The sequence below is a fragment of the Oncorhynchus masou genome, chromosome 10 (assembly GCF_036934945.1).
Source record: "Oncorhynchus masou masou isolate Uvic2021 chromosome 10, UVic_Omas_1.1, whole genome shotgun sequence".
Taxonomy (NCBI): domain Eukaryota; kingdom Metazoa; phylum Chordata; class Actinopteri; order Salmoniformes; family Salmonidae; genus Oncorhynchus; species Oncorhynchus masou.
The window spans coordinates 8,113,672-8,140,803 of record NC_088221.1 but is presented as its reverse complement, the minus strand read 5'-3'; the positions used below and the strand labels follow the sequence as shown (position 1 = coordinate 8,140,803).

General features: G+C 42.2%; 1 protein-coding gene across 4 annotated transcripts in view; it reads right to left on the bottom strand.

Moving 5' to 3' along the window:
- slc39a10 (solute carrier family 39 member 10) overlaps nucleotides 1-27,132 on the bottom strand; it is a 72,308-nt gene that overhangs the window by 30,103 nt on the left and 15,073 nt on the right. For 2 of the 4 annotated variants that reach the window (XM_064975740.1, XM_064975744.1), the window contains exons 2-6: nucleotides 23,471-23,552; nucleotides 22,917-22,945; nucleotides 13,998-15,182; nucleotides 13,673-13,850; nucleotides 291-466 (exon numbers count right to left, since the gene is read on the bottom strand). In XM_064975740.1, the coding sequence (XP_064831812.1) occupies nucleotides 291-466; nucleotides 13,673-13,850; nucleotides 13,998-15,182; nucleotides 22,917-22,919 (1,542 nt within the window). In that variant the 5' untranslated portion in view covers nucleotides 22,920-22,945; nucleotides 23,471-23,552. Of the gene's footprint in view, nucleotides 1-290; nucleotides 467-13,672; nucleotides 13,851-13,997; nucleotides 15,183-21,181; nucleotides 21,267-22,916; nucleotides 22,946-23,470; nucleotides 23,553-27,132 lie in introns of those variants that run through there. The other 2 variants (XM_064975741.1, XM_064975742.1) reach the window with 2 other exon arrangements.

Sequence of the window (27,132 nt, the reverse complement as noted above, 5' to 3'; positions counted from 1 at the left end):
AAAGTCACAGCAAAAATGCTAAAAAGCTATTTTTGCCCATTTAAATGGAATTATTACAGTAAGGTACTAACAGTGCCCTTTTCCACATTGTTACATTACAGCCTTATTCTAAAACAGATTAAAATGTTTTTTCCCCCCTCAATCTGTCCACAGTACCCCTTAATGACAAAGCAAAAAAATGCACCAACCCAAACAAGTCTCTGAACTTGTTGGTGGATGTGTGTAAATTGGGTGCAATGGTGGCTGAGAAACTGAGGTGTCACAGGGTCAGTGGAGCCAGAAGTACTCACATGTGGCAGCAGGTGGAGCAGGGCGTCGCCGCTGAGCGTGCCCACAGCCAGGGCAACCAGGAAGGTGAGAAGGAACTTGAAGCAGCCCTGGTTGAGGATGGGCACCAGTATTACACCCAGTAGGGACAGCAGGCTGATAATGGTGATGGAGACAAAGCCCCACATCCAGACCCACACTACACACAAACAGAGAAAGGGAGTGGGGGTGAGCGAGACAAAGATGGTGTGAGAGAGAGTGAAGAAAGACCGAAAGAGTCATACCACAACTCATAAGGGAAGGAGCATTATGCGTCGACTGCCAAAAATATTGTGAAGGGGGAGTGACACCATAGTCAGAAACCTGTCGCCCTGCAGAGAAAAATGTCTACCGTCCACAAGCTGTTGATATTCATAGGCTTACTTTCTTGAGTGAGATTTAGTAAACAACTACTTCCATCGCTGTTGAAAGCGATAGCTACACACAGAGCCACGTTGGTAGATGTCATTAGGAGTTAATTTCGTCCTTGCTCCTCAAACATTTATTCAAAACAGAGGTCCATAATTAAAACAGAAACATAATGTATCAAAAAGGTCATAAAAGTATATGGTCATGACAGGATCAGTTTGACAGTCATAGTTGGGGCCAGGGCTCTAGAAAACTGAGAAACTAAAGAACAATTTAGATGTTTAATGTAGTGTGAAATTCAATGTCACACAAACGTGTGCCGCAGTCGCTAGACTGATACTAGCTTCTGCCACCAGCATTCAGATCTGGCAGGTGTCGAAGACAAATGCAGGCTCATCATCCAGACAATTGATGTCAAGGGTGGACTGCGACAGTCCTTTCTTGCCAAGTCAAAATGAATTGGTGTTTGAATATGTTGTGAAGATTGCGTAGCCTGTTTTGGAGGTGGCCTGACTAATAACGGTGCCTTAGTTGGTTTGGTCAGGTTATTACACATGTAACCCTACATAACCACAAAATTCTGTGGGAGAAACCCTTTCCTTGAAGCCTCAAAAGCAAATGTATACCATTGTTTTCTAGTTATTTTTAATAGGGCAGGGTAATCAAGTTACTTTTAGTGGGCTTGCATATGCGACATGTGACTCCTTACACTTCACAGGGATCACAAACGCTCTCACGGGATCAAATAAGTGCAGCCTTTGGAAAGGTTTGAATACTGAATACTTTTTTCCTTCTCTCGGGGTGGTCACTGGTCTCTCGACTGGATAGGTTAAACCAAGTGTTGTTCATGGACCTGTTCACCCATAGTCGTTTCAGAGGTGTATTCCAAAGTAGCGTCAGCAAATATTATATATTAACAAAAAAAAAAAACCTAGGAAGAGGAGTGAGCGGTCTTAACGCTAAGATCAAATAGATCAAACAACGAGTCCAAATTTATACAAAAAACCAAATGAATAAAACACCTGGTCAAGCATCTTCATCTGCCTAGTCTCAGGTGGTTACTGAAAAAAGTGATCCCTGAATAGCTGTAGAGGGAGTGAATTAAGCGGTTGCTTTTGCTTTGCCCAAATGGAGGATTAAAAATCATTAAAAGATCTCCAAAAGCTGCAAGTCCGTTTGGAAACAGGAGGCAGGCGTTTCCTCAAGGGGGGGTGGGTGGGGGTGCTAATGACAGAGACATGGCCCAAAGTTCTAATTACACAGCTATTAGATGTTAGTTTTGGGAGCATGCCTGTTAAGCTCGGCTTTAGGATAACAAAAACAAAAAAGCATTTGAAGACCGCAACAGGGACTGCGTCATAAAATTGTATTAGCTGTCAACTCCAACGAGCTTTGAGAGTGGGGTGAGGCATTGAGGAATCCAGGCTATTAGTTTTCAGACAGATAGGAGACCATGAACATGACTAACAGGGAGAAGATTTTTGATTGCCAAAAAAATATCACATGAGCCTTCCTATTGGGGAAATTCAACTTAACGGCCCAGTGCAGTCAAAATTAAGCTTTAAAACCGTTTTAAATCATATTGTACAGCTGACGAAAACGAACACCATAAAATTATTATTTCCTCATAGTTGCTGGTTGAAAATACAATCTACACATGACCTAATCAGCAGGTTTGCATGGTGAGAATTTCAGCTTTCCAAGGTGAAATCACCATGTGGTAAGTTGGTTGATAGACCAATAACAAAAGAGGGATCCAAACCTCTCTGCTAATAACACGAGCGCTCTGGATCAGGTTATCATCAAGGAGCTCTCTGTACTTTGCTCTGTTCATCTTTGCCTCGATCCTGACTAGTCTCCCGGTCACTGCCGCTGAAAAAAACTTCCCTACAGCATGATACTGCAACCACCATGCGTCACCATAGGGATGGTGCCAGGTTACCTCCAGACGTGTTGCCTGGCATTCTGGCCAAAGACTTCAAACTTGGTTTCATTAGACCAGAGAATCTTGTTTCTCATGGTCTGATAGTCCTTTAGGCAAACTCCAAGTGGGCTGTCATGTGCCTTTTACTGAAGAGTGGCTTCTGTCTGGCCACCACCATAAAAAGGCCTGATTGGTGTTGTGCTGCAGAGATGGTTGTCCTTCTGGGAAGGTTCTTCAATTGCCACAGAAACTCTGGAGCTCTGTCAGAGTGACCATCGGGTTCTTGGTCACATCCCTGATCAAGGTCCTTCTCCCCCAATTGCTCAGTTTGGCAGGACGGCCAGCTCTAGGAAGAGTCTTGGTGGTTCCAAACTTCTACCATTTAAGAATGATGGAGGCCACTGTTCTTGGGGACCATCAATGCTGAATAAATGTTTTGGTACCCTTCCCCAGATCCGTTGACACAATCCTGTCTGAGCTCTACGGACAAGTCCTTCGACCTTGGCTTGGTTTTTTCTTTGACATGCACTGTCAACTGTGGGACCTTATATAGGAATGGTGTGCACCTTTCCAAATCATGTCCAATCATTGAATTTACCACATGTGGACTCCAATCAAGTTGTAGAAACATCAAGGATGATCACTGGAAACAGGATGCACCTGAGCTCAATTTTGAGTATTCACTTATGTAAATACAGTATTTCTATTATTTTTTTTAATGTGCGAAAGTATATAAAAACTTGTTTTTGCTTCATTATGGGGAATTGTGTGTAGATTGAGGAACATTTAAATAAATGCAGTGCAATTGTTGCCAATAAATTATGATATAGATAAATACAGCTGCATTGGGCCCTTAACTGGCAAACAGTTAAATGTTATGTTTACTGAATAAACTCCAGAAGTAGGGAAACCGGTAAATAGCGTGTGGATTCATAGGGGACCAAATTAATGATTTACATGGCTCTGTTTAACTGTAGTGACACCTCATCCCGTGAACGGGACAGTTGTCTTCATCTAACACTAATTTTCATACCGCAACGGACATAAATCTTCCTATTCATGAAAATCACAAGTGAAATATATTGGAACACAGCTTAGCCTTTTGTTAATCACCTGTCATCTCAGATTTTCAAAATATGCTTTACAACCAACGCTAGACAAGCATTTGTGTAAGTTTATCATAGCCTAGCATAGCATTATGCATTGCTAGCAGCAGGCAACCTTGTAACGGAAATCAGAACAGCAATCAAATTAAAATGTTCACCTTTGATGAACTTCAGATGTTTTCACTCACGAGACTCCCAGGTAAAGTTTAGCCAAAGTTCATTTTTCCCCAAAATATTACCGTTCTTCATGTTTGGCTGAGAAATCACGGTCACCACAACACCGAAAAATATTCAAAATTAGCTCCATAATATCGACAGAAACATGGCAAACATTGTTTAGAATCAATCCTCAAGGTGTTTTTCTAATATCTATTCGATAATATATCAGTCGGGACATTTCGTTTTTCACTAGGACGGATTGGAATGATGGCCGCCTATGGCTATTCTTTAACAGAAATGCGTAAAACTACGTCACAATGCTGTAGACACCTTGGGGAATAGTAGAAAGCGTAAGCTCGTTGATGGTACATTCACAGCTGAATAGGGAGTCATTGGAACGCAGCGCTTTTCAAGACCTGGGGCACTTCCGGATTGGATTTCTCAGGCTTTCGCCTGCAACATCAGTTCTGTTATACTCACAGACAATATCTTTACCGTGTTGGAAACGTCAGTGTTTCTATCCAAAGCTGTCAATTATATGCAGATTCTAGCATCTTTACCTGACAAAATATCCCGTTTAAAACAGGAACGTTTTTTTTTCCAAAAATGAAAATACTGCCCCCTAACACCAAGAGGTTAAGTGGCTAGGGATGTTACATCGGGATTTGTGTGAAAACATCTTGTTTATGTGAGTCAAGGTTTAGTGTCCTCTCTGGCTTAATCCCTTTTAATGGTCATCAGGGGAGCTTCAAATGGTGTGAGTTTAGCACCACTGACATTCCAAAGGGCATAAAAAAAAACGACCTCTACCCCCCCCATCTGCATGGAGGGGGGGGGGGGCTTGAGGACTGGAACAACATTGTCAACACACCCTTGTTGCAGCAAACATCCTATAATATGCTGCAGTTGTGAGCCACGCCCCTCCGGTTATCCTGAGTTAAATTGAAAATGTTTACCAAAGTTGGTCACCAACTGCTCTATCCTGCTTTGTGACACACCCTTCAGGTGTTGATGCACATGAAGTGAGTGTGCATATGCCACAAAGGTGGCTAACCTTTGAGCCAGGTAAACTGTCACAGTCAGATAGTCCTTGAAATCTCGTAGCTCCCAGTTGGTGAAGGTGACATGAATGCATTTTAGTGCTTCTGAAGTTGGAACAACTTCAACCAATGAGATTTTAGGTGTATGGCCAAGCAAGCTAATGTTACGGCTGTTAACTGTCACCATAATCATGTATAGGTTTTCTATAAATCTGTTGATGAAACCCAGCTTTTAACTTTAGTGCCAACCATTATTATTAGAAGATTCTGCATCAGTATTTGTTGTGTTGCCGCTTCATATTCCGCTTTCACACCAGTTCCTTGGCCTTTTAAATTAAATAGTGTCAGAGAGGAAGAGGTGAAGCAAGAGCTGACTCTTGTCCAAAATCTGAAAGTGGGGAGTGTTGGATTTGGTGGTAAAGTCAATTGATTGGACAGGATTTGGAAAGGCACACACCCATCGATACAAGGTCCCACAGTTGACAGTACATGTCAGAGCAAAAACTAAGCCATGTGGTTGAATGAATTGTACATTGATCTCCGAGACAGGATTGTGTCAAGGCACAGCGCTGGGGAAGGGTACCAAATTACTGCAGCATTGAAGGTCTCCTAGAACACAGTGGTCTCTATCATTCTTAAATGGAAAACGCTTGGAACCAGACTCTTCCTAGAGTTGGCTGCCGAGCAACCAGGGGAGAAGGACCTTGGTCAGGGAGGTGACCAAGAACCAGATGGTCACCTTGACAGAGCTCTAGAGTTCCTCTGCAGATATTTGAGAATCTTCCAGAAGGACAACCATCTCTGCAGCACTCCACCAATCAGGCCTTTATGGTAGAGTGGCTAGATGGAAGCCACATGACAGCCCACTTGTAGGTGCCTTTTGGCAAACTGCATCTCAGAAAGTAAAAATAAGAATATAATAATAGTCAATAGTAAGACAGGGTTTTCCACTATGGGCAAATCTATTTATTATTGCCATCGAAATGTTAGTTGTTAAAAACAGATGCAACAATATTAAGGGATTAGAAATCCAGGGCATAAAAACAAAGGTGTCATTGTACGCCGATTCATGTTCTCTTTTAAATCCACACTTAGTATCCCTCCTATTTTTTCTAACCTCTGGATTAAAAGGAAATGCCGATATTACATATTGGACCAGGGTAGCCTAGTGGTTAGAGCTTTGGACTACTAACCAAAAGGTTGCAAGTTCGAATCCCCGAGCTGACAAGGTACAAATCTGTCGTTCTGCCCCTGAACAGGCAGTTAAACCCACTGTTCTTAGGCAGTCATTGAAAATAAGAATTTGTTCTTAACTGACTTGCCTAGTAAAATAAAGGTAAAATAAAATATATAGAGTGCCTTGCGAAAGTATTTGGCCCCCTTGAACTTTGCGACCTTTTGCCACATTTCAGGATTCAAACAAAGATATAAAACTATTTTTTTGTGAAGAATCAACAACAAGTGGGACACAATCATGAAGTGGAACGACATTTATTGGATATTTCAAACTTTTTTAACAAATCAAAAACTGAAAAATTGGGTGTACAAAATTATTCAGCCCCTTTACTTTCAGTGCAGCAAACTCTCTCCAGAAGTTCAGTGAGGATCTCTGAATGATCCAAATGACTAATGATGATGAATACAAGCCACCTGTGTGTAATCAAGTCTCCGTATAAATGCACCTGCACTGTGATAGTTTCAGAGGTCCGTTAAAAGCGCAGAGAGCATCATGAAGAACAAGGAACACACCAGGCAGGTCCGAGATACTGTTGAAGTTTAAAGCCGGATTTGGATACAAAAAGATTTCCCAAGCTTTAAACATTACAAGGAGCACTGTGCAAGCAATAATATTGAAATGGAAGGAGTATCAGACCGCTGCAAATCTACCAAGACCTGGCCGTCCCTCTAAACTTTCAGCTCATACAAGGAGAAGACTGATCAGAGATGCAGCCAAGAGGCCCATGATCACTCTGGATGAACTGCAGAGAGCTACAGCTGAGGTGAGAGACTCTGTCCATAGGACAACAATCAGTCATATATTGCACAAATCTGGCCTTTATGGAAGAGTGGCAAGAAGGCCATTTCTTAAAGATATCCATAAAAAGTGTTGTTTAACGTTTGCCACAAGCCACCTGGGAGACACACCAAACATGTGGAAGAAGGTGCTCTGGTCAGATGAAACCAAAATTGAACTTTTTGGCAACAATGCAAAACGTTATGTTTGGCGTAAAAGCAACACAGCTCATCACCCTGAACACACCATACCCACTGTCAAACATGGTGGTGGGCCTGCTTTTCTTCAGCAGGGACAGGGAAGATGGTTAAAATTGATGGGAAGATGGATGGAGCCAAATACAGGACCATTCTGGAAGAAAACCTGATGGAGTCTGCAAAAGACCTGAGACTGGGACGGAGATTTGTCTTCCAACAAGACAATGATCCAAAACATAAAGCAAAATCTACAATGGACTGGTTCAAAAATAAACATATCCAGGTGTTAGAATGGCCAAGTCAAAGTCCAGACCTGAATCCAATCGAGAATCTGTGAAAAGAACTGAAAACTGCTGTTCAAATGCTCTCCAGCCAACCTCACTGAGATCGAGCTGTTTTGCAAGGAGGAATGGGAAAAATGTCAGTCTCTCGATGTGCAAAACTGATAGACATACCCCAAGCAACTTACAGCTGTAGTCGCAGCAAAAGGTGGCGCTACAAAGTATTAACTTAAAGGGGGCTGAATAATTTTGCACGCCCAATTTTTCAGTTTTTGATTTGTTAAAGTTTGAAATATCCAATAAATGTCGTTCCACTTCATGATTGTGTCCCACTTGTTGATTCTTCACAAGAAAATACAGTTTTATATCTTTGTTTGAAGCCTGAAATGTGGCAAAAGGTCGCAAAGTTAAAGGGGTTCCGAATACTTTCGCAAGGCACTATATATATATATATTTTTTTAAATCAAACTTTTACATTACTGGTACTGTGTACCAATAAAATAGTCTGATGGGGATGTGGACATATAGTCGTGGCCAAAAGTTTGCCGCTTCAGTGTCTTTAAATATTTTTGATGTTACTATGGAATACTGAAGTATAATTACAAGCATTTCATAAGTATCAAGGGCTTTTATTGACAATTACATGAAGTTGATGCAAAAAGTCTATTTCCAGTGTTGACACTTCATTCAAGACCTCTGCAATCCGCCCTGGCATGCTGTCAATTAACTTCTGGGCCACATCCTGACTGATGGCAACCCATTCTTGCATAATCAATGCTTAGAGGTTGTCAGAATTTGTGGGGTTTTGTTTGTCCACCCGCCTCTTGAGGATTGACCACAAGTTCTCAATGGGATTAAGGTCTGGGGAGTTTCCTGGCAAAAATATCGATGTTCTGTTCCCCGAGCCACTTAGTTATCACTTTTGCCTTATGGCAAGGTGCTCCATCGTGCTGGAAAAGGTATTGTTGGTCACCAAACTGTTCCTAGATGGTTGGGAGAAGTTGCTCTGAGGATGTGTTGGTACCATTATTTATTCATGGCTGTGTTAGGTAAAATTGTGAGTGAGCCCTTGGCCGAGAAGCAACCGCACACATGAATGGTCTCAGGATGCTTTACTGTTGGTATGACACAGGACTGATGGTAGCGCTCACCTTGTCTTCTCCGGACAAGCTTTTTTCCGGATGCCCCAAACAATCGGAAAGATGATTCAGAGAAAATGACTTTACCCCAGTCCTCAGCAGTCCAATCCCTGTACCTTTTGCAGAATATCAGTCTGTCCCAGATGTTTTTCCTGGAGAGTTTTTTTCTTCATACTTCAAACTTTTGCAACATGTCTATTGTTTTGAAATGTATCCTCTTGCCACAGAGGCAGTTGCTACCATTGAGTAATATCTTACTTGTCACATCAGGCAAAACCCCCTATAATCCTGAGGCAACTGTAAATCAGACAGAACATCACTGGCGGGTCCTTCACACTTGCATAACTCATACCACCCCCCCCCCTTTAATTACCCTTATCAGGTACAGCCGGGTGGAAATATGGGGAAGGAGGGGAAAGAGACGAACTGGCCCTCACTCCAATTATGATTCTCCTTCGAGCCGAGGCACCAGAAAGAAAGACTGTCCTAATTTGCAGTGTGAGTAAAAAAGAATGAGAACTTACAGGACATTTTCTGAGCACACAAGTGGAAGTTTACGGGGAGTAAAGTGGCTGTTCCACTGATGTCAGAAGGTGAATTCACCAATTTGTAAGTCGCTCTGGATAAGAGCGTCTGCTAAATGACTTAAATGTAATGTAATGTAAACAAGAGGTAGGCTCTCTCCAAGTGAGGGATGCCCTACTGGTGTCTCTCGCTGCACCATGAGAGAGACTCCAGTCCTTCACCAATGAGTCATCCGTGCCCTCTTTCCTTTTTCAGTGCCATCTTAATGAACTTCATTTTTATAGTGGACTTCAGCCACACCGCACAAATTTTGCATCGGGACTCTGAAGTTTGTGTGTTAATGAAAGATTTACAGTACCTTCAGAAAGTGTTACAGCCTGAATTTAAATACCCCATAATGTCAAAGTGAAATTGTTTTTCAAAATGGTTACAAATTAATTAAAAGCTGAAATTTGAGTATTCAACCCCTTTGTTACCGCAAGCCTAAATAAGTTCAGGAGTAAAATGTCACATAAATTTCATGGGCTCATTCTGTCGGCAATAATAGTGTTTAACATGATTTTTGAACGACTATACCCCACGCATATAATTATCTGTAAGGTCCCTCAGAGCAGTGAACACAGATTCAACCACAAAGACCAGCGAGGTTTTCCCATGCCTTGTAAAGGGCACCTATTGGTAGACGGGTAAGAAAAATAAAGCAGCAGACATTGAATAACCCTTTGAGCATGGTGAACTTATTACAATTTGGATGGTGTATCAATACACCCAGTCACTACAAAGATACAGGCAGAGAGAACAATGAGCCAGATATTTCACCGGATGTATAAACATGAAGCAACCGGTTGGCGTTTCCACTCACTCCCAAATATGTTGATGAAGAAGCGCAAGCGGCCGGCAGTGGGTGAGGATGGAATGAGATGGATTTTGACCAACATTCTGCTAACTTTGTCATCGTTGAAAGATTTGATCCTTACAAAATACAAAACATGCATCCTGTCCGCAACAAGGCACTAAAGTAAAACTGAAAAAAAGTTTCAGGATAAAAAAAAAAAAAAAAAATGGATCTAAGGACAGGCAAAATCCTAGAGGAAAACCTGGTTCAGTCTGCTTTACACCAGACACTGGTGTAAAGCAGAAGGTCAATAACCTAAAGCAAGGCCAAATCTACACTGGAGTTGCTTACCAAAAAGACAGTGAATGTTCCTGAGTGGCATAGTTAGTTTTGACTTAAATCTACTTGATAGTCTATGGCAAGAACTGAAAATGGTTGTCGAGCAATGATCAATTTGACAGAGCTTGAAGATTTTTTTTAATAATAAAAAAGGGCAAATGTTGCACAATCCAGGTGTGGAAAGTTCTTAAAGAACTACCATGAAAGATTCAATGCTCTATTCACTGCCAAAGGTGCTTCTACAAAGTATTGACTCAGGAGTGTGAACACTTATGCAAATGATATACACTGCTCCAAAAAATAAAGGGAACACTTAAACACCACAATGTAACTCCAAGTCAATCACACTTCTGTGAAATCAAACTGTCCACTGATGAAGCAACACTTATTGACAAGAAATTTCACATGCTGTTGTGCAAATGGAATAGACAACAGGTGGAAATTATAGGCAATTAGCAAGACACCCCCAATAAAGTAGTGGTTCTGCAGGTGGTGACCACAGACCACTTCTCAGTTCCTATGCTTCCTGGCTGATGTTTTGGTCACTTTTGAATGCTGGCGGTGCTTTCACTCTAGTGGTAGCATGAGACTGAGTCTACAATCCACACAAGTGGCTCAGGTAGTGCAGCTCATCCAGGATGACACATCAATGCAAGCTGTGGCAAGAAGGTTTGCTGTGTCTGTCAGCGTAGTGTCCAGAGCATGGAGGCGCTACCAGGAGACAGGCCAGTACATCAGGAGACGTGGAGGAGGCCGTAGGAGGGCAACAACCCAGCAGCAGGACCGCTACCTCCGCCTTTGTGCACGGAGGAGCACTACCAGAGACCTGCAAAATGACCTCCGGCAGGCCACAAATGTGCATGTGTCTGCTCACACGGTCAGAAACAGACTCCCATGAGGGTGGTATGAGGGCCCGACGTCCACAGGTGGGGGTTGTGCTTACAGCCAAACACCGTGCAGGACGTTTGGCATTTGCCAGAGAACACCAAGATTGGCAAATTCGCCACTGGCGCCCTGTGCTCTTCACAGATGAAAGCAGGTTCACACTGAGCACGTGACAGTCTGGAGACACCGTGGAGAACGTTCTGCTGCCTGCAACATCCTCCAGCATGACCGGTTTGGCGGTGGGTCAGTCATGGTGTGGGGTGGCATTTCTTTGGGGGGGGGGCTCACAGCCCTCCATGTGCTTGCCAGTGGTAGCCTGACTGCCATTAGGTACCGAGATGAGATCCTCAGACCCCTTGTGAGACCATATGCTGCTGCGGTTGGCCCTAGGTTTATCCTAATGCAAGACAATGCTAGACTGCATGTGGCTGGAGTGTGTCAGCACTTCCTGCAAGAGGAAGGCATTGGTGCTATGGACTGGCCCGCCCGTTCCCCAGACCTGAATCCAATTGAGCACATCTGGGACATCATGTCTCGCTCCATCCACCAACCACAGACTGTCCAGGAGTTGTCGGATGCTTTAGTCCAGGTCTGGGAGGAGATCCCTCAGGAGACCATCCGCCACCTCATCAGGAGCATGCCCAGGCGTTGTCGGGAGGTCATACAGGCACGTGGAGGCCACACACACACACACTTCTGAGCCTTATTTTGACTTGTTGTAAGGACATTACAGCAAAGTTGGATCAGCCTGTAGTGTGGTTTTCCACTTTCATTTTGAGTGTGACTCCAAATCCAGACCTCCATGGGTTGATAAATTTGATTTCCATTGATTGTTGTCAGCACATTCAACTATCACACAAATTATGTAAAGAAAGTATTTAATAATAAGATTTCATTCAGATCTAGGATGTGTTATTTTAGTGTTCCCTTTATTTTTTTGAGCAGTGTATTTCTGTATTTAATTTTCAGTTAAACGTACTAAAAATATGTCATGATTATTTTTGTCATTATTGGGTTTGTGTGATGATGGCTGATGGGTAATTCAGGCTGTAATAACAAAATGTGGAATAAGTCCAGGGGGTATAAATACTTTGAAGGCACCGTGTAGCCAGATGAGAACTTACTTTCATTCCAGTAAAACACACATTTTCAACCGTGCATTGACAACAATAACCTAGCAAATTACATACTGTAGGTTGTCACTCAACTAATAAAGCCTAATATCACAAACCATTTTTGCATTTGAATGATGAAGGTGCCTCGCAGATGTGCAAGAACAGGCCATCTACCGCTCGCTGGTCATCGCTCAAAGCTGGGCACGGTGTGCAGTTTGATTACAGTATGCTGCTGATATTGCCTGGAGTTTTTCGGCATGCAAAATTACTTTTTGAACAATAACTGTCAACACAGTTACATGCTTAGGTGTGACATGCTAAGTTGTCACAAAAGATGAGGTATTTTCGGAATGTATAAACCATGTAATATGAGCAAAATAAAATAAAAAAATGGAACACCCTTTGCACTTCAGTGTGGTGGTTTGACAGCCTTTTCCAATCCCTCATGAAACAGTTTGGAACCCTGCTGTTTCAAGAGCATTGAGACATACAACTGAATTGGCCTTGCTGATTTTAATAATATTTTGGCTATGCTTACAATCTTCAAAATGTTTTTCTTTTGAATATTTAACATATCAAATGATGGAGCGACTGTGAAATGACCAATGGAGACCATGTGATATGATTAAGAGAGTTGGAAGATATTTGAAACTGAAGAATTGAGGTTCGACAGGAAGTATTCCCTGATTGGCAGTTTTGCTAAATGTTGTTGTCCAAGGCCTTTACCATTTAGATGTATTGTCATGGGTAAGAATACTTTAGTAGTAGTACTTGGCAGCTAAAAGCTAAATTGCAGTACTGAGAGTGCCATTGCATCATACGCATGTCAAAACAGAAAAACACTTAGGCCTATCCAGCCACAAGTAGTATCAATTCACCACACCAATAAAAGGACAAAAAACATAAGTAAGATCAACCTTTGTGCAGCCCTTATGTTTTGGCAATGTTCTGCAGAGCCTTGGGAAATGCTGATGGCAAATAAACTTTGGCATAAAAGTTAAGGCACACGTCAAATCAAGAGACTCAAAGCTATTGGCATGTTTTTGAGTAGGTGTTCTCACTCGACACAGAAGAGCCTTCAAGCTCACTATGTGCTACCGAAGAAGCAGGGCTGTATTGCTGAAAAAAAAAAAAAAAAAGTAGTTTGCAGTGCTCAGTTTGTTTGCGTGCAACAGAAGCTAAGTGTGTACAGAAGGGTGTGGACTGACACATCTAGTGTAAATAGGCCCTAATACTGCCACCCATGTGTGAGTTGCACCATTCAAAACAGATTCAAAGCCTTACATCCACAGAACAATCCAATAATATTATCTAGGCTTTTGGACATGAGTACCACAATTGTCACATTGACACAAAAGTCACAATGGGCACCTTGTTAGTGGATGAGGTAAGATACATAAATGCATTACAGTCACCGAGTGAAATCACAGGGCCTTACCGGAGTTGGCTGGCTCCAGGGCGGCCTGCCCCAAGTCCACCTGGTGATAGTGGCGGATACAGACGCGGCTGTCAATCTGGTAGAGCAGGGCCGGGCACAGGTAGGTGAACTGGCTGGGTGAGATGCGGGAGTCTGGACTCAGGCCATAGTAGTTGAGGAGCTGGGTCAGATTCAGACACTGGAGATTGAGGAAGGAGGGAGGAAGAGATGGTGGACAGGGGTGAAAAGGTTCATCAAACAGTCATTACACACTGAGTAGTAAAGGATGTGTAATGACTGTTTGATGAACCACACACACACACACACACACATAAATAAGCCCCACCTCCTCATGCTGATGAACCACGTCCTCTTGATGCCTGGGCAGGGCTGGCACCGGTAACATGGGGCTCAAGTGGGGCTCACCTGCCGCCCTCTTCCCCCTAGGCGCAGAACTAAGACTGTGACCATGCACGTGGTCATGTTCCTGACTGTGGTTATGGTGGTCTTGGTTTCGTGCCCACTGGCCTTTGGGTTTCCTTGGCCTCTTGGGCTTGGATTCTGGAGGTAGGGTAAGTGGGGCCGAGGGCTTGGCAATGGGGACCTCTGAAGCCTCGGCCCCTGGTTGCTGCTCCTGGCGGGCCTGTGCCGGGGCTGTGGACGGCTGCTCTTGATGTGCTTGAGGACTGTCTGTGTTGTTTTGTGAGTGATGGGGGTGTGTGTGGGATTTGAGGTCATGATAGTGTTCATGATCATGATGAGGCTGAGTCTTATTGCTGTGGTCTTTGAGTTTGTGCCCTTTGTCTTGTTCGTGGTCATGATTTGGTTTATGATCATGAGTGTGGTCACCGTCTTTCACTGGGCCGTGGTCATGTTTGTGGTCGTGATCCTCCAATGGACCATCATCTACAGTGGGACTGGCACCGGTCGCAAGCTGGTTGCAGGGGGAGTGAGTTGGCCCTGGATCTGTGTGTGGGTGGTAGTGTGCGTGGGGCCTCCCCAGTGTATGCTGGTGTCTATGCCCATGGCCATGCCCTGGCTCTTCGTGGGTGGGCGAGTGGAGCCCCTCCTGGACCTCCAGCAGGTCCAGGTGGGCAACGTGATCGTGGCCCAGCTCCTCATGCTCCAAGCCCACCACTTTCACCTCCCCCAGACCCAGGCTGAGCAGCAGGCTCTGGAAGCCACGGAAGTCTAGCTGGCCGCGCTGGCCGTAACGCCGGAACAGTTGGTGGATGTAGAAGCGCTGCTCCAGCTCTAGCACCTCACCAGGACCCTTGTTCTGCACATCTATTTCCCCACCAGACCCTCCTCCGCCCACATAAGGAGCCTGGGAGATCTGCAGGTCGCTGTGGGCGTGTTCATGACCATCATGTTCGCCAGCGCCGCTATGGTCGCCTTGGTGATGGCCGTGGTGATGGTTCTGGCTGTCGCCGTGGCAGTGGCTGCACTGGTGGAACAGGAAGGTGAGCACACATAGGAAGCAGAACTTGGTGTGAGTGTGGACCCGCATCGTCTCCCCGCTATGACACCCCTAAAATGGGTAAAGAGAACACACACACACACACACACACACACGTAAGAAACTTTGTTATAAGCCTAGAAATTGATGAAGTAGCTACCCAACTGATCTCATAATAACCAATCTGATTTAAAATAAAAGACTGGACAAATGGGCTTTCATCTAATTGCAGCCTGAGCACAATAAGCTCCCCAAAGAGCTAGCCGGAGAAAGTGTGAGAAATTTGCTTTTTTTCCCCCCTTCATGTTTTTCCGCCAGAGGCAGACATAGCATTCCAGTCAAATGATCTTCATAAGTTCTCCAGAGAGGCCTGGGGGTAAGGGGGATGCTAGGGAGTTGAATGGGAATAACTAACTGCAAAGACCAGAGTTAGAAAGAGGGTAAGGTAATGGGGATTGTTAGCAAGGGTACCCTTGCTTTGATGCTAGACACAGACAGTGCTTGGGACAGACCCCAGACAAACTGAAGAAGCCAAACTACAGAGAGCATTGAAACCCGTAGACCAGCAACCGTATTGAAGATAGATTGAAAGTACACAACACTACCAAATCACTTATTTTTATTACATTTTCAAAACATTGGTAGTGTGCTGTGTTCTATGTCTTTTATACAGAATTCATATATTGGCACTTTTTACCAGTCAAAAGTTTGGACACCTACTCATTCAAGAGTTTCTTTATTTTTACTATTTTCTACATTATAGAAAAAGTGAACACATCAAAACTATTAAATAACACATGGAATCATGCAGAACCAAAAAAACAAAACATTTTAGATTCTTCAAAGTAGCCACCCTTTGCCTTGACGGCTTTACACACTCTTGGGATTTTTCCATCCAGCTTCACCCTGAACAGTCTTGAAGGAGTTCCCACATATGCTGAGCATTTGTTGGCTGCTTTTCCTTCACTCTGCGGTAGAACTCATCTCAAACCATCTCAATTGGGTTGAGGTCAGGTGATTGTGGAGGCCAGGTCATCTGATACAGCACCGCAGCACTCTTTGGTTAAATAGCCCTTATACAGCCTGGAGGTGTTGGGTCAATGTCCTGTTGAAAAACAAATTATAGTCCCACTAAGCACAAACCAGATGGGATGGCGTATCGATGCAGAATTCTGTGGTAGCCATGCTAGTTAAGTGTGCCCTGAATTTTAAAATAAATCAGTGTCACCAGCAAAGCACCCCCAGACCATCACACTTCCTCCTACATGTGTGTCTCACAAAGACACGGACAAAACCAAAAACCTGAAATTAGCCCAAAAACCTCAAATCAGCCCAAAGTACAGATTTCCACTGGTCTAATGTCCATTGGTCGTGTTTCTTGGCGTCCTTTAGTAGTGGTTTCTTTGCAGAAATTCAACCATGAAGGCTTGATTCATGCAGTCTCCACGGAACAGTTGATGTTGAGATGTCTGTTACTTGAACTCCAAAGTATTTATTTGGGCTGCAATTTGAGGCTGGTAACTAATGAACTTATCCTCTGCAGCAGAGGTAACTCTATGTCTGCTTTTCCAATGGCCGGTCCTCATGAGAGCCAGTTTCATCATAGGGCCCGATGGTTTTTGCCAATGCACTTGAAAAGAAACATTCAAAGCTTTTGAAATTTTCCAGAATGACTGACCTTCATGTCTTGAAGTAATGGACTGTTGTTTCTTTGCTTATTTGAGTCGTTATTGCCACAATACAGACTTGGTATTTTACCAAATAGGGTTATCTTCTGTATACCACCACTATCATGTCAAAAAAACAACTGATTGGCTCCAATGCATTAAGGAAAGAAATTCCACAAGTTAACTTAAGGCACACCTGTTAATTGAAATGCATTCCAGGTGACTACCTCATGAAGCTGGTTGAGGATTCCAAGAGTGTACAAAGCTGTTCAAGGCAAAGGGTGGCTACTTTGAAGAATCTCAAACATAAAATATATCTTGACTTTTTTGGTTACTGCATCATTCCACATGTTATTTCATAGATTTGATGTCTTCATTATTATTATTCTACAATGAAGAAAATAGTAAAAATAAAGAAACCCTGGAATGAATAGGTGTCCAAACCTTTGACTGGTATTATATACACAAACGTATGTGGACACCACTTCAAATTAGTGGATTTGGCCATTTCAGCCAAACCCATTGCTGACAGCTGTATAAAATCAAGCACACAGCCATGCAATTTCCATAGAAAAACATGGGAAATAGAATGCCCTTACTGAGGAGCGCATTGCATTTCAACCTGGCACCGTCATAGGATTCCACCTTTCCAATAGGTCCTTCTAGAGCTGCCCCAGTCAACTGTGAGGGCCGTTATTGTGAAGTGGAAACACCTAGGATCTACAACGGCTTAGCCACGAAGTGGTAGACGACAAGCTCACAGAACGGGACCACAGAGTGCGGCCATTGGATTCTGGAGCAGTGGAAATGTGTTCTCTGCAGTTATGAATCATGCTGCACCATCGGACAGTCCGTCAGATGAATCTGGGTTTGTCGGATAACAGGACAACTCTACCGGCCCAAATAAACAGTGCCAATGTAAAATTTGGTGGAGGAGGAATAATGGTCTGGGGCTGTATGTCATGGTTTTGGGTTAGGCCCCTTAAGATTTTCCTAACGCTACAGCATACAATGTCATTCTAGACAATTCTGTGCTTCCAACTTTGTGGCAACAGTTTAGGGGAAGGCCCTTTCCTGTTCCAGCATAACAATGCTCCCATTTAATTTTACCTTTATTTAACCAGGCAAGTCAGTTAAGAACAAATTCTTATTTTCAATGACGGCCTGAGAACAGTGGGTTAACTGCCTGTTCAAGGGCAGAACAACAGATTTGTACCTTGTCAGCTCAGGGGTTTGAACTCGCAACCTTCCGGTTACTAGTCCAACGCTCTAACCACTAGGCTACCCTGCCGCCCCATGCATGAAGCAAGGTCCATACAGAAATGGTTTGTTGAGATCAGTGTGGAAGAACTTGACTGGCCTGCACAAAGCCCAGACCTCAACTCCATCTAACAGCTTTGGGATGAATTGGAACGCCAACAGCGAGCCAGGCCTAATCGCCCAACATCAGTGGCCGACCTCACTAATGCTCGTGGCTGAATGGAAGCAGCCATGTTCCAACATCTAGTGGAAAGCCTTCCCAGAGAGCAGTCTTATAGCAGCAAAGGGGGGGACCAACTCCATATTAATGCCCATGATCTTTGAAATGAGAAGTTCAACAAAAAAGTAGCTAGACAATCTTTAGCAGTCTTGAGTCCAAGAGGGAATGGAACAAATCCAACAATTGTGCAACAAAGCACCACGACATTAAAATTAAAATCAGTCAACGGTGTAATTGTTTGAAAGGTGATCACTGCTCTGCATCCTTGGCTCCATATTTTTTATTTATTTAAAAGTGGCAATGTAACTTTTTGGGAGACCAGAGCAAACGATCATAGAAAAGTAATAAGATCTGTAACACACTGAAAGCAAGTCTAAGAGGCTGTAGAATTGTTCTATGTGTGCCATTTCTAAGCTTCCCATTGAAGATGAGTCTTTCTTTTGTACACCAGCTTCAAACAGCTGAAAATACAATACTTTTGTTACTGGAAAATATATTTCACAGTGGTTAAGATGGTACAATAATTCTCTACACTATACTTATTTTGTCACATGAACTGAAATATTAGAATTTTAGCAACCAGGAAATGGCAGAGCGATTTATATGTAGTGCAACTTCAACCTTTATTTTAAGCCCACATGCAGTCTTTACATTTGTATGTTTTAATCACTCTGTCTAATAAAATCAGTGTGTTTATTTCATGAAAATAACTCCAAATGTGTTTTTGATCATATATTTCCCTGAGCCTTTTGTCATCGAAATGCTCAGTCTGATCGTGTCAAACAGATTTATATACACAGCCATGATTGGCATACAGGATCATCTAGACCAGGGATGGGCAATTGGCGGCATTTACAGGCCATCGGATCATTCCCCACCCCCAAAAAAAACTCTTAAAGAGTGAGTTGCGTTGCACAAGGGGAAATTTTTCAATTTGGTTGTGCATAAGCAGTTTCTCTCAATAACTGAAAGGCACTCAACTAACTTGTGTCAGCTAACATTTTTTTTTAGATTTAAGGGATTCTGTATTGAATACATTTAATGCATTGAGCATTGGTTATTTCTAGGCTACTCATCTACAGATTCAAAGTGTGCATCCCATTTCTGGTCACATTACAGGAAGGTTCTTTACACTCCCACTGAGAATTAAGACCGCTAAGGATTTTTTTTTTTTGGGGGGGGGGGGGGGGGGGACATGGACACATCCTGACTTTAAGACAATCCCAATATGGTTGAAAGCAGAGAGTTTGATTTGAGGGTTGTATGCCTTTAAAGATACAGTCTAGGATATGTTTAATGGCAGCTCCGCCACTTGTTTTGGTATACAGCTAAGGGATGGGCCTGGGGTAAAGTTAAAATTCATTAGACAGTGCTCTAGATGTCATGATCTGTCAGTCCTTGTATCCATAAGATAGTTTAAAACATATTTTGTTTAAATTCTTGTCATTAGTAAACCCTGGAGTAATACAACCTTATATTTGAGTTATGGTAGAATTACAGTTTTGCTAATCTCATGAGGCATCTAACATATTGTACTTGTAAGGACAGAGACTGACATGATGAAGGCTAGAGACAGACTCATCAATCCATGCTCTATAGATCTGTAGTCCAAGTATATTTAAAGAGTGCACAGAGACGAGGATTATTTTTATGCATGTGACTAATATTGATATACTACAACTTATAATATTGACATTTACTAGCTACCAGTTATTGACTTATTTATAATCTCCAAGAGTAATACATCTTAAATCTAAGCTGACATATGGAATTGTTTAAGGTCATACTGTGGATCATTTAGCTATTTGATTAGGAATTTAGGAACCCTTTAAGTATCCCAAAAAATGAACATTTTGATAAATTATTGAATATGGCCATTAATACACTTACGCCATGGAAAATAATTCATAAAATGGCCAAATCGACAGAGATGAGGGGTATTGTTGGGGGGGGGGGGGTCATAGAGCAAAACAGAGAACATCCTGGTCATAAGAGTCTCCCCTTTCTATAGAGTGGTTAAATTAGTTTGTATGCAAAACTGCTACAGACGTTTGTGAGAAGACCAATTTTCGGGGTGTTTCCTGGTCCGACAAACGGCCCTGTAGTTCTACCACTTTTGACAGCAGATGCAGAAGGGCGACATAAGCAGATGCGGTGAATTGAGACGCAGAGACTGCAATTGAAACTGGTATCTGTAGCTTGAACTGACAGATTTATTTTTTTATTGTGGTACTTAAATTGATGGACCGGTGCATAAAGATTTCTCTTCTCATTTTTATATATCAGTAACTGAGATTAAACAGGCCATGTTATTTTTGCTATGATCTGTCCCCCCTAGGGTAGAGTACTGCATCATACAATTATTTGTAAACATTCTACAGCAAGAAAGACTGTCTGCTACCCATGCTTCATTACGTCAGGCTACTTTATATCAATACTACCGTTTAGGCCAACATATGTTTGTGGCAGTGTTGATGTCAGATCACCATGCGTATCTCAGTCAATTCTGATAACCTGGTACAGATCCCTAGTCTTCTACCCAAGCATAGTCGATAATCCTGCCAATACCAGAGCTAATCAATGACTAACTTCCTTATACCAGACTTAGGATAAGGAGGTGCAAATACTAGGATCCATTCGTTAAGTGGTACCAAAGGGCTGCTCGATAATATGCATCTAATGCATGATACTTACAAATATAAAACATTTATATGAGTGACTTTATACACTTGTGCAACAAGCAATATACTGACAATTATTTCAAGACACAAATAACGTATTGCCAAGTGCAGCCTGTTGCACACTATATAACCATGTAACAATTAAAGTGGGAATGAACTGCTAAAAATGATGTACAGTCAAATTAATGTGACACTAACCTTTCCCAGTCAAACAATCCAAGGAAAGCAGAGTAGGCTACTTACCACAGAGTGCCTTGCTTGCCCAAGCGATGCGTGAAATCAAGTTAAGGCAGAGTGTGTGACAGCAGTGCAGCTTTTCGGTTGCAAACGGCAATGTGATTACAAGGCTACTTCGCAGCTGCTTCCGACAAGACACTGTTTATAAACATGAGTCTGGGCTGACCTATGAACCCACGTGGAGATAGGGCAAGACTAACCTATTTTAAGAACACACCTCTAACAAACAAAGCATGGTGTGTGCCTACTGAATATATTCGTTGTTGAGTGCTTTCACAAGGTTTGAGATATGTGAACTACAATAATTTCCACTTTATCACCAAAGCCCCATATACTATCCACCACTGCGACCTGTATGTTGTGACAGTATGTATGTTGTGCTCGTTGGCTGGCATTCGCTTCATATTCGTTGCCAAATCCACTGGCTCCAGGTCATCTATAAGTCTTTGCTAGGTAAAGCCCTGCCTTCTCAGCTCACTGGTCACCAAATCAGCACCCACCCATAGCACGCGCTCCAGCAGGTATATTTCACTGGTCCCCCTAAAGCCAATTCCTCCTTTGGCTGATTTTCCTTCGAGTTCTCTGCTGCCAATGACTGGAACAAAGTGCAAATGTCACTGAAGCTGGAGACTCATATCTCCCTCACTAACTTTAAGCATCAGCTGGCAGAGCAGCTTCCAGATCATTGCACCTGTAGCCCATCTGTAAATAGCCCACCCAACCATCTCCATATTATTATTTTTTTTTTACCCTTTGTACCCCAGTATCTCTACTTGCACATCTTTCACTACAGTGTAATTGCTAAATTGTAAATATTTCACCACTATGGCCTATTTATTGCCTTTACCGCCCCAATCTTACTTCATTTGCACACACTGTATATAGAATTTTCTATTGCGTTGACATTACATTTATTTATTCCACGTGTAACTCGTCTTGGCCAGGTTGTAGTTGTAAATGAGAACTTGTTCTCAACTGGCCTACCTGGTTAAATAAAGGTGAAATAGATAAAACAAAATTTTTTGAAGAATGTGCTGGGGAAAAACCCCCACTTATGACCTATAAGTCATATCCACACTACTAATGCTCCTTAAAGGTTTGCGACATACACAAGACAAATCTTTCGATACCACTGGGCACTCTAAGGAACATCGTGCCAACACAGTTTACTCTAATTGACACTCAAAATATGAAGTTACTTAATATTTTTTCATCTCTGTCAAACTGTTTTTGTTTCATAAAATGTGAGATGTTTTGGCTGTGCAGGTGTTAATTTCAGTTTGTTCATTATATCCTTGTTTTTCAGGGACCCCTAAAGTCAAGCAACTAAAAAGTACCTAGTTATTCTAAATTAAAACATTCAAAAATGCTCAATGACAAAAACATTCTTGTTTATGAGATACAAAAAAGAACACCTTAAACAAAAATATTTTGGGGAGAGGTACACTAGCCAACTTGCCTAAATATTCTGAAAAGTTTTTATTTTTATTGAAAGCTTGAAATGGACAGGACCTAAATGACCCAACAACCAAAACACACAAGTATTGCCTTCTTAACAAACAAGAAAATCAATAGTTATTTCTTGTTTATCAAAGTTTGCCAGCTAACTCATTGATCCTGCTTTGTAGTATACCCCGCTGTGTGGGTGGGGTCTAAACACATAGGTAAAGCTTTTGGTTACAGTAGCCAAAGAATACTGTACTTGAACTTCTAGCCAGGGGGGGGGGGGTCATTAACTCACCATATCCAAGGGCGCCTTCTTCAATTCAACTGTGAATGAAAAGACCAATTCTCTGTTTAGTATAAAGCACATATACTTTGACACACACACACACACACACACCACGAGACCCCTCAGGCTTAGTGTATTTTCAGGATTTAGTCAGGCTTGCGTGTTATGCACCACAACCAGTGTTTGTTTTTTATTTCAGACGGCCAATGAAAAAGGTCAGCGAGTGATGTAACCGAACGCACTACAACCCAGCTCGTGAATTCACATGATGTTATTCTTTTAAGTTATACAATTTCAACCATAATTTACACAACAATTAGGGATTTTTGACTCTGCTATACCTAGCCTGTTGTGACAGACAGCAGATTAACAGCATTCAGAGAGAGCGAGAGAGAACTGTCCGCTTCCGTTCAGTACAGGTTTAAACACCAACCCCCAAAGTCAAATTGAATAACTAGCCAGCGCTCAAGAGGTTTGGTTTTGGGTTACAAAAAAAGACTAAACATAACCCATCTTTAGTAGCAAGCACATTTCCTAGTTAACTCTGGAAACGTTAAACTTACTGTAGTAATACTGCTCCGCCTTGGCCCCCAATCCTGACGTGATAGGGCCTTTTCCAGTTCTTCAGAAATACCAACTGTTGAGCTGAAGAGAGAAGTGTGACCAATAGCCCATATTCTCAAAAATGTCAACAATGACAACTGAAATGCAGGGTTTTGACAGATATCAAATGGCTTATTTGATGTCCAGCTGGAGTGGCCAAATCTCCTTGAGAGCTGGGTATATGCAGGCCTTGCTCCAGTCCTACACACCTGAATCAGCTAATCAGTTCACAGAGAAGCAGCTGATCAGTTGAGGCAAGTGTGTTAGAATAGCTTTGGGGTGGAAATCCTGCCAGAGGATAGGCTAGCTTTCCAAGAGGAGGGTTGAACAGAGTTGGTAAACAGAATACAGTGGAAAAATTACCACCTTTGTCTGCTTTACTTCCGTATACAGTCCCATTCTGTTTTGAATAGGCTTCAAGACAATATAATTAAATAAAAATGCAGTCAATTAAAATATAATTTATACATTTTACTTTCCTAAATTCAAGTAGCTACACCTCCCGCAGCATTGGTCGCATACTGGATTAGACAACACACTCGAGTCGCTCGAGCTAAAAGCTCAGAACCATAAGAAACAGCTAGATACAGGCTGTTTTGTGTTTTACATTAGATTACGCAGTGTTTTTTTATTTTATTACTGAACGCTGCCAGCCAGTACTTTAAAAAAAAAAAAAATTGTAGACTGGCAAGCTGTTCGAAAGAAAGACATACAGCTGGCAAGAATTGTGGTTAGTGTGTAGGCCTAGTTAAATGAAATGGTTTTAACTTAGACTTCGTGCTTCTTCTTGGGCGACAAAAACATTGGGAGTAAATTAATCCGAAAACATGTATTACATATTGTAAAATGTCAGCGTTTTTATGAATTTGACGATGCAAATTGAAGCTCATTCGAAGCCTTCAAAATATGTATACAGAAGTCCTATTTGTAGGACCCTCACATACAGTGCATTTGGAAAGTACTAAGACCCCTTGACTTTTTCCACATTTTGTTTCATTACAGCCTTAAAAAAATAAAAAAAAAAAACATTTTTATAATAACAAACTCAAATCTACCCACAATACCCCCCAAAAAACAAAGCAAATACAGACTGTTAAACATTTTTGCTAATTTATTACAAATAAAAATCATTTTACTAAAGTATTCAGACCCTTGCTGTGAGACTCGAAATTGAGCTCATCCTGTTTCCATTGATCATCCTTGAGATGTTTCTACAACTTGGATTCCATCTGTGGTAAATTCAATTGATTGGACATGACTTGGAAAGGCACACACCGATCTATACAAAAAGGTCCCACAGTTGACAGTGCATGTCAGAACAAAAACCAAACCATGAGGTCGAAGGAATTGTCCGTAGAGCTCCGATTGTGGACTACAGGAAAAGGAGGACCGAGCATGCCCGAAATTCTCATCGACGGGGCTGCAGTGGAGCAGGATGAGAACTTCAAGTTCGATGGTGTCCAACTATCATGGTCCAAACATATGAAAACAGTCGTGAAGAGGGCACGACAAAGCCAATTCCTCCTCAGGAAACTAAAAAGGACTTAGCATTAGTTCTCAGATCCCCAAAGGATTCTACAGCTGCACCATCGAGAGCAGCAACTGCTTAGCATCTGACCCCAAGGCACCAGAGGGTAGTGCATACAGCCCAGTACATCACTGGGGCCAAGCTTCCCGCCATCCTCTGACACGGCCTGGTATAGAGGTCCTGGATGGCCCTAAAATTGTCAAAGACCCCAGCCACCCTAGTCATAGACTCTCTGCTACCGCACAGCAAGCTGTACCGGAGCGCCATGTCTAGGTCCAAAAGGCATCTTAACAGCTTCTAACCCCAAGCAAGGAGACTACTGAACAGCTAATCAAAGGGCTACACATACCCCTCTTCTACACTGCTGCTACTCAGTTTATCTATGCATGGTAACTTAACTCTACTTACATGTACATATTATCTCATACCTTGACTAACCGGTGACGCTGCACATTGTACTGGTACCCTCTCTATTGTTATTTTTCTGCTGCTGTTTAATGGTTACTTAAAATATGTTTTTTTACTTAACTTCTTTGGGGTAGGGGGCAGTATTTTCACATCCGGATGAAAAGCATGCCCAGAGTAAACTGCCTGCTACGCAGGCCCAGATGCTAAGTTATGCATATTATTAGTAGATTTGGATAGAAAACACTGAAGTTTCTAAAACTGTCTAAATGATGTCTGAGTATAACAGAACTCATATGGCAGGCAAAAACCTGAGAAAAAAATCCAACCAGGAAGTGGGAAATCTGAGGTTTGTATGTTTAAGTCTTAGGCTATTCAACATAGTGTGTGGGGTCATATTGCACTTCCCACAGCTTCCACTAGATGTCAACAGTCTTTAGAACCTGGTTTCAGGCTTCTACTGTGAAGTGGGAGAGAATGATAGCTGATCATTCTCGTGATCTGCCAGAAGGGCATGTGCTCAGTCAGGCACGCGCCTGTGAGTTAGCTCCGTTCCCTTTCATTTCTAAAAACAAAGGAATTCTCCGGTTGAAACATTATTGTATAAGATTTATGATAAAAACATCCGAAAGATTGATTATATACATCGTTTGACATGTACCTACAAACTGTAATATAACTTTTAACTTTGTCTGGACCTAGTGCCTGCACATTTATGATTACTGTACTAAATGCGAACAAAAAGGGGAGATATTTGGACATAAATGATGGCCTTTATCGAACAAAACTAACATTTATTGTGGAACTGGGATTCCTGGGAGTGCATTCTGATGAAGATCAGCAAAGGTAAGTGAATATTTATAATGCTATTTCTGACTTCTCCACAACATGGCGGGTATCTGTATTGCTTATTTTGGTCTTGGAGCGCTGTACTCCGATTATTCCCTGGTGTGCTATTTCCGTAAAGCTTTTTTGAAATCTGACACAGCGGTTGCATTAAGGAGAAGTACATCTTTAATTCCATGCAAAATGGTTGTATTTTCATCAACATTTATGAGTATTTCTGTAAATTGACTCTCTGCAAAATCACCGGCTGTTTTGGAGGCAAAGCCTAACGCGCCAATGTAAACAGATTTTTGGATATAAATATGAACTTTATCAAACAAAACATACATGTACTGTGCAACATGAAGTCCTATGAGTGCCATCTGATGAAGATCAAAGGTTAGTGATTAATTCTCTCGATTTCTGCTTTTTGTGACTCCCCTCTTTGGCTGAAAAAATGGCCATGTTTTTTGTGACTAGGTACTGACCTAACATAATTGCATGGTGTGCTTTTGTCATAAAGCCTTTTTGAAATCGGAAACTGTGGTGGAATTAACAAGTTGTGTATAATACATGCATGTTTGAGGAATTTTAGTTATGAGATTTGTTTGAATTTGGCGCCCTGCACTTTCACTGGATGTTGGTCAGGTGGGACGTTAGCATCCCAAGTACCCTAGAGAGGTTAACCAACAATGCTTTAAGAAGAAAATGTGTTAAGGACTTGTAAGTAAGCATTTCACTATAAGGTTCACACCTGTTGCATTCAGCGCATGTGACAAATAAAATGTAATTTGAGACAGGATTGTCTCAAGGCACAGATCTGGGAAAGGGTACCAAAAAATGTTTGCAGCACTGAAGGTCCCA